Source organism: Geotrypetes seraphini, chromosome 16 (assembly GCF_902459505.1).
Source record: "Geotrypetes seraphini chromosome 16, aGeoSer1.1, whole genome shotgun sequence".
Classification (NCBI taxonomy): domain Eukaryota; kingdom Metazoa; phylum Chordata; class Amphibia; order Gymnophiona; family Dermophiidae; genus Geotrypetes; species Geotrypetes seraphini.
The window spans coordinates 47,345,950-47,359,484 of NC_047099.1; the positions used below are offsets into that span (position 1 = coordinate 47,345,950).

The 13,535-nt window shown below is 45.4% G+C and overlaps 1 protein-coding gene across 1 annotated transcript in view; it reads right to left on the reverse strand.

The window, feature by feature from the left end:
* RAVER1 (ribonucleoprotein, PTB binding 1) overlaps positions 1–12,931 on the reverse strand; it is a 35,858-nt gene extending 22,927 nt beyond the window's left edge. Inside the window, exons 1-3 of the mRNA XM_033924505.1 lie at positions 12,625–12,931; positions 3,168–3,234; positions 2,590–3,059 (exon numbers count right to left, since the gene is read on the reverse strand). Of these exons, the coding sequence (XP_033780396.1) occupies positions 2,590–3,059; positions 3,168–3,234; positions 12,625–12,870 (783 nt within the window). The 5' untranslated portion in view covers positions 12,871–12,931. The remainder of the gene's footprint in view (positions 1–2,589; positions 3,060–3,167; positions 3,235–12,624) is intronic.
* Positions 12,932–13,535: the final 604 nt, after the last annotated feature.

Sequence of the window (13,535 nt, forward strand, 5' to 3'; positions counted from 1 at the left end):
AAGATTGGAGGAGTTCAACCACCATTGAAGAGATTGCCGAAGAGACGATGTCACAGAGATGGGATGAGAAAGAGGATCGGTGGTCTGTGACCATTGGTTGGCTAGAGTCCACTGAGGTGTCCTGAGGATTGCTCTGGTTTGGAGGCGGTGTCGGTCATGGAGGGTTCTTCGTCGGTTGACGAAGCGTCCTCTTCGGTACCGTGAGGGGAGTCTTCCCAAAAGTCTGGGTCCCTAACGTCGGGTGCGTACGTTTGGACATCGGCGTGGAGGGCTCGGCATGGCGGGTCTTTGAGAGAGATTTGCCTGAGCGCACCGAGGCGGTACCGGGTGAGGAAGACCGATGTCGTTCCTGGGACCGGACAGGGTCGGCAGTAGCACGGGTATGCACCGTAGGTGTTTCGGCCAAGAGCACCGGCATGGAGGTATTAGTCGGTACCGAAGGGGTCGACACCGATGGGACAATGCGAGACTCGGACCGGTCCTGTACCGGAAGGTGCGGTGCCAGCAACGCCGGCAACAGTTGTTGGAGTTGTTGTTGCAGCTGCTCCTGTAACTGTGTTTGGAGTATGGCTGCGATGCGGTCATCCAGGGGAGGCACCGGTACCGCTTTTTTCTTCTTCGGTACCATAGGTGCCGCTCTACGCTCCGGCGATGAGGAGGCCGATGATGAGGCACTCACCGAGATCGGAGCGGAGCGTTTGCGGGGCCGGTACGGCGCCGGAATGGCCGGTGTCGCAACCGTGGCAGGAGGGCGCTCGAGGGAAGTGGAAGGCTTCTTAGCCGGCTTACCTGGGCCCAACGACCCCGAGGAAGGGTCCGGTGGTGTCGACGTCGTCGGTGCCGACTTTTGGGGTGCCGTCGACGTCGCGGCAGGTTCCATGGCAGATCCGGTACCAAACAAAATATTTTGCTGGATCTGCCTATTTTTCAAAGTGCGCTTTTTAAGCGTAGCACAGCGGGTGCAGGTGTCAGCCCGATGCTCTGGACCCAGGCACTGGAGGCACCAATTGTGCGGGTCTGTGAGAGAGATCGGGCGTGCACACCGCTGGCACTTCTTAAAACCTGGTTGAGGGGGCATGAAGGGAAACACGGCCTCCGCAAAATCAAAGCCGGAGGCCTGTATGGTGACAACAGGCCCCGCCGGGGCCGGCTCGAAAAAATAAAGAAAACTCGACGAGTTTTGTTTTTGTTTTTTTTAAGGAAAAATAAAGTAATCCAAAGGGAAAAAAGGAAGAAATTCGGAAAAAATACGCGAGCGGGAAGGCAAACTAATGATTTCAACGGCCGTTGAAAAATATGCGACTTCTTCGCTCCGTGGAAACGAAGAAACTGGGGACCACACACTCCTCCGTCGGGCGGGAAGGCACTCGCGCATGCACGGTGCGGCCAACTAGAACTTTCTAGTTAAAAAGGTCCGTACCGGGGCTCCGTCGGTGACGTCACCCATACGTTAAGAATATGCTGCCTGCTTGTCCTGGGATAAATATTGCAATCTTATCAAACCTCAGTGTGGTGCAGGGATCTCAAAGGCCCTCCTGGAGGGCCGCAATCCAGTCGGGTTTTCAGGATTTCCCCAATGAATATGCATTGAAAGCAGTGCATGCACATAGATCTCATGCATATTCATTGGGGAAATCCTGAAAACCCGACTGGATTGCGGCCCTCAAGGAGGGACTTTGAGATCCCTGGTGTGGTGGATGTGTTCAAAAACAAATCCATTCTTGTTTAATAATGGAACGCTTTTTTTTCTGTTCATAATGCACCGCTACACATTTTTCTTCAACACGATCTCGTGTTTCATATCATTTTTTGGCAGTGAAGTGCGTAACCGTGGAGCTCTTTCTGTCTACTATTATTGCTATAAAGGTAGTACAGAGTTCGATAAGATTCAAATATTTAGGCAGGTCATATAATCATTGTTAGGATTTTAACTGATAAGTTTTATTTCATTTTTTTTAGCGGACTACTTCCTGAACAAGCGTTATGAGAAGCATGAGATCCTGTTATCTTCCATGGGTGGAAGTAGGATTCCCACTGAGCACCATTTTTTTGTTAAATTTAAACTGTATTCGTATTTTAACAATATTATGACTATTTTGATTGATTTTGAATACAACAGTAGATCTTTGTTTATTTTATATATTCTTCGATTCACTGAAGATCAGTTTTTCATTACATAACCTCCCAATTTTTGGTTTAATTGTATCATATAAAAACAAGCAGCTGACAGGCCCTGCTGCTAAAATCATCCTCACAAAGACAGTGGAAGTGCAAGGATACTGATGCAGAACATGGCACCTCCCCTAGCACTGGGAAAACATTTCAGGGTGGCACTGAACTTAAAGCGGTTCCTCCACCCCACAATTAGCAGCTGAGAACTTTAACAGTTCCTTAGCTCCCATAAGCCTCTGACTGAGCAACCTAGCCATCAAAAACCCTTTTTGAACAGAAGGACCACTGAATGGCAAGATGCAGTGTTCACCTGGGACACTCCACAACAAACACAACATCAAGAATCATGATCAAAACAGAATGACTCTAGTGGCTGTGCTCTGCCCTGCAATTATACAAAAAGCAGCTGGCACATACCTGGCAGAAGACGGGTGGACAGATGGTCGAAAAAATCTGCCTGAGCTCCTCCAAGTCATTGTAAGCGTGGGGCAGTTTCTCCACGCAAAGGCACCTGGAGTGGATGAGGTCGTAGGTCAGCTGGTTCACATCTGTCCAATGGACATACAGCGTCCGTGTGCCCAGCTGCTTGCCCAGCAGGTCTGACTTAGCCCGGGAGGCAGAGTCCTTTTTCATGTATTCCACAAAGCCGTAACCCTTGGGGTGGCCGGTCTGCTCATTGTACACCAGAAAGCAGCGCTCCAGGTTGCCAAAGGGCCGGACCAGTTCTTCCAGCTGTTGCTGCGTGTAGGCCTGAGGCAAGTTGGCGATGCAGAGGAGGGCATCCGTGGGCTGCAACTGCACCGTAATCTCTTTGTCTCGCATGATGCTCTGGTGGAACTCTTTGATAGCAGCCTCTGCCTGCTCCCCATTCAGCAAGGTCACAAATGCTGCACAGAAAAGATAAGGAGAACAGGTGACTCAGGAGAGGCATCTCCAGACATAATCATAATTTCTATTACTTAAAATAAATAAATAAAAATCAGCAGAACACCCACCTGTCCCTTTATACTTGTCCACAAAACAATATTTGAGCTCATAATCACGCAGCATATCGTGAACATCCTGTGTCAAAACATAACAAAAAAAAAAAGTTAGGACAGTAAAGGCAGAACAGATTCCAAAAGCAAAAAAAGCCGTCTATGGACAGACCCCAGGCACCATCCCTTCCACTGCTAGGATGGAGGCATGCACTTAAATTGTGAACAAGATAACTTTAAAGCTAAATCCCCTGGAGTTATGCTACTGAGAACCTTGTAGACCATTAAGGGTGCCTCTGCACCAATCTACTGTGGGTATTAAGAGACCCCCTATAAAAAAATAAAGAGATTAGGTTCTAACCTTGATAATATATTTTCCAATAGATAGGAATGTTATGCTAAACCTTAAGTACTCTGTCCATTCTAGCAAGCATACTGCAAAAAGATGTTAATCTCAGCTTTTGAAACTTCTTTCTCCCAGGAGGCTGAAGCCCCCTTCAATTTGTTCCAAAGCCATGAACTCCCTCTCTTCTCCTTATCCAAAGGGCAGCGGTCAGCAGCCTCAAAATAGACTGCTTGCGGCTAACCCTGGAAGATCCTTTCCGAAACATCAGAGGACAAGGGCTGGCCACGAGCAACCTGTTTTGAGGCTGCCTCCTGCTGTGCTTCGGGTAAGCAAGAGAAAGAGGGAGTGAAGGGATTCGCGGCTCAAGACTGCCGCCAGCTATTGCCATATCGATCGGGGCTTGAGGGAGGAGGATGGTTTTATGGCTCAGGATCGCTGCCATGCTGGTGCTTTAGGGCAGGAGGGGGGAGAATTGAGACTGTATTAGACAAGGTTTCTAACACACTCTCAATTAACCAGAAAAAAACCAGTATCCACCAATCCCCGTGGGTGCAAGATAAATGAGATTCTACAGTATTACCATATTGTCGGAATTTTGAGCATCAGGGCCCTAGACTGGGTCATCATTAACTCTCTCCATTGGATAAAAATGTATCATCCCCGCTGAACAAAGCTAAATTACTCCCAGTCACACAGAGAATGCCAACACCCAGTGAACATTACGTTAAAAATGGAAAAGATCAGTGCCAGAAGCAGTGGTCAAGCATTTCCTCCCTTCACCCCAAGGGCAGAGAAGAGAAGGACAAGCCTGACATTGGTGTCAAGCAAAATGACAGAAGATTACTGACCACATAGACATATACAGTTAACATGGATTCAGCCAAGGGAAGTTTTGCCTCACTAATTTGCCATTTTGTTGAAGGTGTAATAAAGGTGAGCCAGTTGATGTAGTGTATCTAGATTTTAAAAAAGCTTTTGACAAAGTCCCTCACGAGACACTCCTGAGAAAATTTAAAAGTCATGGGATAGGAGGCAACACTGTTGTGGATTTAGAACTGGTAGGGTTAGTCTCTCAATGGAAGTAAAGGGTGGAGTGGCACAAGGATCTACACTGGAATCTGTGCTTTTTACAATATTTATAAAAGAACTGGAAATAGGAATGACAGGCGAGATGATCAAATTTGCAAATGTTAAAATGATTCCATGTTGTTAAATTGAAGGAAGACCTTAGAGACTGAAAAACTAGGCATCCAAATGGTAGATGAAATTTTCCCCCTCTTTTACGAAACTGCGATAGCAGTTTCTAGCATGGTGAGCCACGCAGAATGGCTCCCGCTGCTCCCAACACTTATAGGAACTCAATGAACATCAGGAGCAGTGCAGGCCATTCAGCGTGGCTCCCCGCGCTAGAAACTGCTATCACAGTTTTGTAAAACGAGGCCTTCATATGGACACTGGAAATAATAATCCAAATCAAAACTAAATGATAGTGGGTTCACTTTAGTAGTCACCATCGAGAAAAATATCTAGCTGTCTCGTGGAAAATTTATTGAAATCTGTTCAGTGTGCAGCAAAAAAAGGTTTTAAGAAAGGAATAGAAAAAAAAACAAATTATAATTACTCTATTACTATGATGTGGCCGCAAACTGCATACTGTATGAAATTCTGGTTGCCACATCTAAAATAAATATAGCGGAATTAGAAAAGGTTCAAAGAAAGGTGCCAAAACGCCTCTCATATGAGGAAAAGAGGTTAGGACTCTTCAACTTGGAGAAGAGAAGGCAGAGGGGGGGATTATAAAGATCTACAAAATCCAGAGCGGAGTAGAACAGTTAAACACAAATTAATTGTTTATTCTTTAAAAAAGTACCAAAAACAAGGGAACACTCCATGAAATTATATGACAATATGACAAGTGAGGTGATCAAATTTGCAGATGATACTAAACTCTTCAAAGTTGTTAAAACACATGCAATTGTGAAAAATTACAGGAAGACCGTAGGAAATTGAAAGACTGGACATCCAAGTGGCAGATGAAATTTAATATGGAGAAATGTAAAGTGATGCACCTTGGAAAGAATAATCCTACTACTACTGTATATACTCAAATATAAACCAAGGTAACCATTTCCTCCCTAAAAACAAGGAAAAAAAGGTTGACTTGAATATAATCTGGGGGGAGGGGGTTATATTCTAGTGCACTGCCAGGCCCTTCTCCCGTTGTCTTGAGACCTCCACCGGGCCTACCGTAAGCCCTGGTGGCCTGGGAGAGGAGGGATCTCTCCAACTCTCAACTCCCTCCCGCCTCCCCAATTAGTAAAAAGCGTACCTTTAAAATCCCCGTTGGTCCAGCGGTGAACTGGGGCAGGAGCAATCTTCCTACACAATCTTTATTGCTCCATGGTGCGACCTCACCTTAAGTATTGCATTCAGTTCTGGTCACAGTATCTCAATAAAGATGTAGCAGAAAAGTTTGACAAAAAAGTGAGCAAGATGATAATGGGGATGGAACTCCTCTTGTATGAAGAAAGGTTAAAGAGGTTGGAAAAGACGGATGAAGGGAGATATGATTAGGTCTCCAAATCCTTAGCAGTGTAGAACAGGTAAAAGTAAATGGATTTTTTCAAAAATTACAAAGACTAATGGAAATACCTTCAACACAAATAGGAATAGTATAGTTGGGTTTAAAAAGGTTTGAAGAACTTTCTGGGTGGAAATCCATAAATCATCATTGTTTATTGTTTTACAATGTGCTCAATATATCACTAGATGAGCAGCCGTTTGAAGTGGTTTACAAACATTTGAAAAGAAAGGAATGCCATCAATGATCAAAGGAAAGGGGAAAAGAAAAAGATAAATCGTTACACACCAATCCTATTGCTGCAACAGAGTAAATATTAGAAGAGTCATGGTGTAGGGCAGTGTTCTTCAACCGCAGGTCCACAGAAATTTACTGCTGGTCCGCAGGGCTGGCCCGTGCATTGGGCCCCAGACAGTGCTCTTCAGCCGCCGGTCCACGGTGCGATCGATGCGGCGTTGTCTTTGGGCCAGCTCTCTCTTCCTCAGTACTGCAGTGTACAAAGCCGTGGGCAGAGGCTCCTATGCACGTCTGTGCCTGAACGGGAAGCTTTCTCTCTGATGTTGCAATGTCAGAGGGAAGGCTTCCAAATGAGGCGCGGGATGCGCAAGGAGCCGCGCGCTGCCCACAGCTTTGTACACTGCAGCACTCAGGAAGAGGGAGCCGGCCTGAAGATAACACTGGGGGGCAGGCCAGAAGGCAAAGCACAGCATGGAGGGAGGGAGACAACAACGGTAGGGGGAATGATTTTATTTTTTAATTTAGTGATTGATTTGTCTGTTCAGGAAGAAATGCATTTGTTTCTTTTCCTCTAGGGTTGTACTGCTTGCAGAGTCTTGCATCTTAGGGTTTGTTTGTAAATATTAGTACTTTTAGTTTTTGGTCCTGCATTTGTATGGGGTTATCTGTGTTCTGGTAGGAATAAATGTTGAAAAGCATGCAGTGTGCTTTCTGTAGTTTAATTTTGTGGTTAACCATTATGTGTTAATACGATTATATTGTGTGTGTTTATATGTGAAAAATGAATGGAAAAAATGGTGTTACAATTAGTACTATTATGGGGGCGGAGATTGAGTGGAGATGTTAGCCCAGTGATCTTCAACTGCCGGTCCACAAAATAATTATTTTATTTTCATTGGTCCATAGGTGTCAAAAGGTTGAAGAACACTGGTGTAGGGTACGATGAGCCAAAAGCTTGCTGGAAGAAGTAGGTTTTTAGGACAGATCTGAACCAGAATGGAGAAGTAGCCTGAGAACCAGGGGAACCAGGTTCAATTCTCACTGCAGCTCTTTCTGACTCTGAACAAGTCACTTAACCGTACTCAGGTACAACATACCTTAAGTACTATGCAAACCACCTCGATAGTAACCACAGAAAGGAGGTATATTAAATCCTATTCCCTTTTCCTTAAATAGGAAGGCTCCTTGCTTAGGTCTGGAGGCAGAGAATTCCATAGAGAAGGGTGACAGAAAAAAAAATGAATGGTGAGTAAACTCCAATTGTGAGAGACACAGATGACACATGTATGCAGAGTGCAAGAGTGGACTTGACAGGCAATGAGTGATGGATAGGAGGAGACAACCAAAGAACTTTGTGGGTCAAAATGAACATTTTGAATTGGATCAAAAAACTGAATAGGACAGTGTATCAGCTAACAAGCCTGCATCAGGAGTCCTTGAAATAATCCACTTAACAAATGGCCCACATGTAGTTAGGTATAAAACAGAACTTGTATGGCATCTTCACAACTGAAACAAGAACTCACTTGAGTCACGTCTGAGTACTATGACATTAACTGAAGGGATATTGGGAGTACTGGCTAGTACTCTCAAGAGGAATGGGCAAGATTCTACCTCTAGTGGAGGTCTGAAGAGTTACTGAGAGTTTTGAACACTTGGTGACTCAGCATTCATATAAAATTGAGAAAGGCTGTTGTCCCTTTACAGCCAAATGGGGCAACATTGTGAATTCCTGGAATAACATTCTAGGAATCTAGAGAAATTGGAAAAAGACCAGGGGAAAATCCAAGTATGTCAGCAAGGAGTACCTAAATGGGCCACCACGTGCGCGGATCACCGGACAAGATGGACCTCGGTCTGATCTGGTGAAGGCATTTCTTATGTAATAAACTTTGGGCACAGCATAAGTTGGAAGTGATGGAGAACTTCAATAGAAGATTAAACTTGAGGTTTATTAATTTTTCCAAATCTCCCCTTTTGTCTCCAACTGATATGGTAAAGAAATATTTTGAGGCGATTTCACATATTCCTAAGGATTCTATGCCACCATTAACCAGGGTTTTTTATATTACCACTGAATCTATGGAGAAGGAAAGAGAAGAAAGAAGAAACGGGACACCTTGTTTAGACTTGACAGATTTTTTTTTTTTGGAAATTCTCTGTGATTATTTCTGCTAGGACGACACTGACAGCAACTTTTGCATTGGAACCCAATAGGAATTGGATTCTAAGACTATATTTCTGATATAAGCAGACTAAATTTTGAGGCACAACTGTGTTAGTTTTTCCTGATTTATCTAGTGCAGGGGTAGGCAATTCCGGTTCTCGAGAGCCACAGGCAGGTCAGGTTTTCAGGATATTCACAATGAATATATACAAGATGGATTTGCATGCACTGCCTCCTTGAAATGCAAATCTCTCTCATTCATATTTATTGTGGATCTCCTGAAAAACTTACCTGCCTGTGGCTCTCGAGGCCTGGACTTACCTGTGTTACTCTGATCTAGAGTAACACAGAATAGGCACAAGGCCCATTTGGCTTTGTGCCAGCAAGTATCATCTCTGGGTGCAACTTATTGCCTTCAATTTCCCTGCAAAAGTATTGTGAAGCATCAAAGTCATACTTATGTATTTGTGGAACCATACACTTGAAGATTTTTTGTGGGAAACTAGAATTGCTCCAAATCTGATAGCTAGCTTCCTCTCCTTTAAAAGTTAGGATCAGTTCTTTATGTAATGTCACTAATATAGAATTCCATTATAACCTTCCTTTCATTTATTTTTCCTTTGCAGAGAAGATTCTTTTCTTTAATCTTCTGGGTTTTCAATCCATTTTTGTCTCCTTCATAGTGGTCTCAAACATACATTGCTAGTTATGTTGAAATATATTTATTGAATATCAAAGTGCATGCATACAAAAATGACAGAATGAAATGGTTTTCTGATATATTTGCACAGTATAACCCCCCCCCAATAATCCCTCCCCACCCCAAAAGTGTTCCCAAATGGCCCGGAAACGACAAATACATTGCTAGTTATTTTTCCTGCATGACTGTTTGATTTTAATTTAGTGGAGATGTATTTATTCTTTTCAATTTCAAGTGTGTACCTGTGTATTTTCTTTGGACATTCAAAAAAAAATTTATCACCCAGTTATTGCTAAGCCAGAAAGAAACTGCATCATTAAGGTAGACACGGGTAAAGACACTACTTATCCCTTGGGTCAGCAGCACAAATCTCACTACTTTTTGGGATTCTTCTAAGTAGTTGCGTTCTGGTTTGGCTACTGTTGGAAGCAAAATACTGTACTGGACAGATCTTCACTTTCACCCAGTACGGCAGTTCTCATGTTATGTTATTTAAACACAATATTTAGGTGTTACCAGAGTTTGACCAAAATTTATTAGCTGTAAGTATCATTGTATGTTCTTCCCTCCTGCAAAAAAAAGAGCATGCATGGAAAAGCACACTGAGTCTTTCCAAGTTGACAGCTGGCATAAAGTAGATCTCCTGAAGCTTTCTGCTACTTATAATGGATGGATTTTTCTTTTACTCACTGGCATACATCTATGCCCTAGAGATAATGGTAGAGAAGCCATCCTGGGTCAAGTAACTTTCCTCAACCGAAGGCCAAGCTTCCCTTCTTCCTACCAAAGGGAAATCCTTATGGCCCCTAAAACTAATAATTTATGCCCTATTGGAAACCATAGGAGGGACCTACCTAGACACTACCAGGTCTACCCACTGCACTCATACAAAGACCCACTCATTCACTTAACACACAAAAAACAAGAAAGAAAATAAAAGGAAAAAAAAAGTGGAGAAAAAGCCTCAGTTCATCTTCTTATGGCAAAAAACTCCACTTATAAACAACCATTAAGCAAGGTCCAAAATGTATCAGTTCACTCAGCAGTGAGAAACACTATAGTAGCCCTCGTAGGAACCACCTCAAAAAAATCTAGCACGCCAAATAACAAAACTTCAAAAAAAAATGTGAGTAAAGCAAGCAACACATATTCTCAAAAATATTCAACGGTAAGCAGGAAAAAAACCCCACTTAGCTGCAGACGGTGTCCAGGCTGTCTTCCATGCATCCAAAAAGTGCAAGCCTGCCTGGCCCCGCAGCCACTCTTTCCCGACGGGGAAACCTCCGTTTCGCTGAGCGGCATCAGGGGAATGATTCCAGCCTACTCCACCAACAACTGTAGAGGCTCTCCAAGTGCTCCAATTGCTCACATCCACACACATAGAAGCTGAGGTGTGGGATTCTCCAGCAACCAGTGTCTTCAAAATGGAGTACAGACTCCTCCCCTTTCAGTCAGACCAATCCCCAGCCTGCTTCAATCAAAGAATGCCGCCCACTCAATTCGGGCATTCAGCTCAGCTGGGTGGACGGTTTGTAGATTGTAGATCCATCTTTGTTCCCTCTGACGTAGCCGACGTCTCCAGTCACCACGTCTCACAGAGCAGGGGAGATGATCAATCACCACACACCGCAGTGAACTAAAAGCATGTTGGGCTTCATAGTCTAAACCTTTGTCCTGAAACTGGATGCACAAATTCAGTGATATTTAACATTAGAGAGCACACAGAGCATCCACCACAACTGTGGTGCCCCCGTTCACCATTCTGAACACCCTCCATGTCCACTGCAGGTAACATATTAGGGCTCAAGATGTCACATAGATTTCTATTCCTTCCATAAGCAAAAAGGATCCTAGTATCCTGAAAACAGGGGTGAACCCGCAGGAGCCAAACATGTGTTTGCATGACCTGTTTCACCCGAGGGGACATCTGATTAAACTTAGAAACAAAAGGGATCACATCCCCTTGAGGTTGTTCCCTCCAATACTCCAATAGGGCCTCCCTGTGATTGTAAAGAGCCTGTCTAGCTGCTCTAGACACAATAGTTTCTGGATATCCTCTCTGATGAAACTTCTCCATCAATGTTACTGACTGGTGCCTATATTCGGCATTGGAGCTACAAATCCGTCGATAGCGGAGAAACTGGGCAAAAGGTATACTGGTTTTAAACAGGTACAGGTGCATGCTGCTAAATTTTAGAAGGGAATTGCGATCCGTATCCTTCACAAAGATAGTGTTATTAAAATGTCCATCCAGGATCTCCAATCTCACATCTAGGAACGAGATTTGTGTCCGATATGTCATCTCAAAACGCAAAGCAGTATGACACGAATTCACATATTCTCTACATTTGAACAATTCCTCCAGGGACCCCTTCCACAGACAAAAAATGTCATCTATGAAGCGTGCCCACCCAAAAATCTCTCTGAAAAAACAAGAGGGATATATGAATTGCTCTTCAAAATGTCCCGTGAATAAATTTGCAACCGTTGGGGCGAAGGTCGCCCCCATAGCCACCCCAGACAGTTGCATGAAGAATTGATTTTCAAACAAAAAATAATTCTTCTTCATAGCTAAAGCACACAACTGAATCAAAAAGTCCCTCCTATGGTTTCCAATAGGGCATAATTTATTAGTTTTAGGAGTTTTGTATGTCCTTCCTGAGATTTTTTTGGGTAGTTACACATAAATCCAGTGATCTCAAATAAGCCTCCTACCATTGCATTAGTTTGTGTTTTGGTTTTAAACTCTTCTGGAGAAAGACTGCTTTTCATTCTCTTGCTTTTTTACTGACAGGTAATCCCCAACTGTCTCCCCGAAAGGTACTTTTGGGTGCAAGCAGGGAAGTTCTGAAGCTAGGAGAAAGTGTGCTGGTAGGCTTTCGAGCCCCCCTCCCTGGGACGCAGCCTTCAGACTGCCTTTTATTATGAACAGCAAATCCCCCCTCCCTTTATTACCGACAACAAGGCCCCACCCCATCTTCCTCCCCAAATCACGGGCTGTCTTCCCCCTTATAGGGGAAAACACACTTCAGTTCCTGCTAAACCGGAAGGTCCCAGTTAGGGCAGTGGTCTTTGACCTGAGGGCCACCGCGTGAGCGGACCACTGGTCTGACCCCGCAGCGGCAACCTTTACCCCCACACTGCAAACCTCATCTCAGTCCCTTAGTCATTTTCCCAAGCTCCTCTCCTGGCAGCTAATGCCCCAATTCCCCTTTTATTTCCTTGACCAGTGACAGCTCTGGCCCCTCCCCCTTTATTTAGGCCCCTCCCCTTTTTAAAACCTCCCGCTTTAACCATTTCCTACAGCTGACGCCGGCGCGCGCGCACCCCTTCGGAGCAGCCGAGGCTCCGCCCCTTCCCCATCGAACGGGCCCGCGCCAGCTAAGGCCCCGCCCCCTCGGCGGCCGCCGCCGTTCTTTCCCCTCCCCTCCCCCGCTCGGGTACCTGGTTGATGACGTCAGAGGGCAAGTTCTTGATGAGAATCTTGCGGCGGTTGAAGAACTCGCGACGGGTTCGCTCCAGCCGCGCCTCGACCTCCTCCGGCTCCAGGGGCGGCAGCTCCTCCTCCACCAGCCGCCGCGCCCGCGCCGGCCGCGCGCCGCTCTCCTCCTCCTCCGCCGCCGGCGCCGCTTCCGCTCCCGAAGAGCCTCGGGCCCCGCCGCGGCCCCACACAGACCCCGCCGCCGCCATCTTGGAAGTGCGACGCGCGTCGAGTAGCGGCAACAGCAAGGCGCTCCCCGATTGGTCCTAGTTTAAAGCCACTCGCGGCTCCGCAACAAAGCGCTCTCCCATTGGCCCGCCCCGCGGCTGTTGGCGCCAATGGCCTGGCCTTCGGGGGGAGGAGCCGGGGAACGTCACAAAGGAGGAGCGTAGAAAGGGAAGGGCCGAGCGTCAGGAAGGGACCGCTCGGGGGGCGGGGCCGGGCGTTTGGCACGTTGCGGCTGGAGCTCAGCTTGGCTTTTGGGGGGAACAAAATCGATTGGACTATACCGAACCCTTGATGGAAAATCCCAATGGCCCGAAGAGCCAGTGATTATTTGAAGGTCATGCAATACCCTTCCAAATCTCATGTGATCTAAGTGCATAGGAAAGAGCATTGTTTTCAAGTTTATTAAAGATTGTATATATAAAGCAGTCCAGCAAATTATGCAGACACATATCACAGGATCTTCCCCCCCCCCTGCAGTCACCCACTGGAAAAGTATTAATCACAAAGGGATCCTTGTACTCATGCCCTCCCTCAAATGTTGCCTATTTTATTTAGTGCAAAATAATGTGAAAAAGAGTGCCCTGTTGGGGAGACAGGCAAGAATCAACTGGCACAGGCACCACATCCAACACCACAAAGGCAAAGG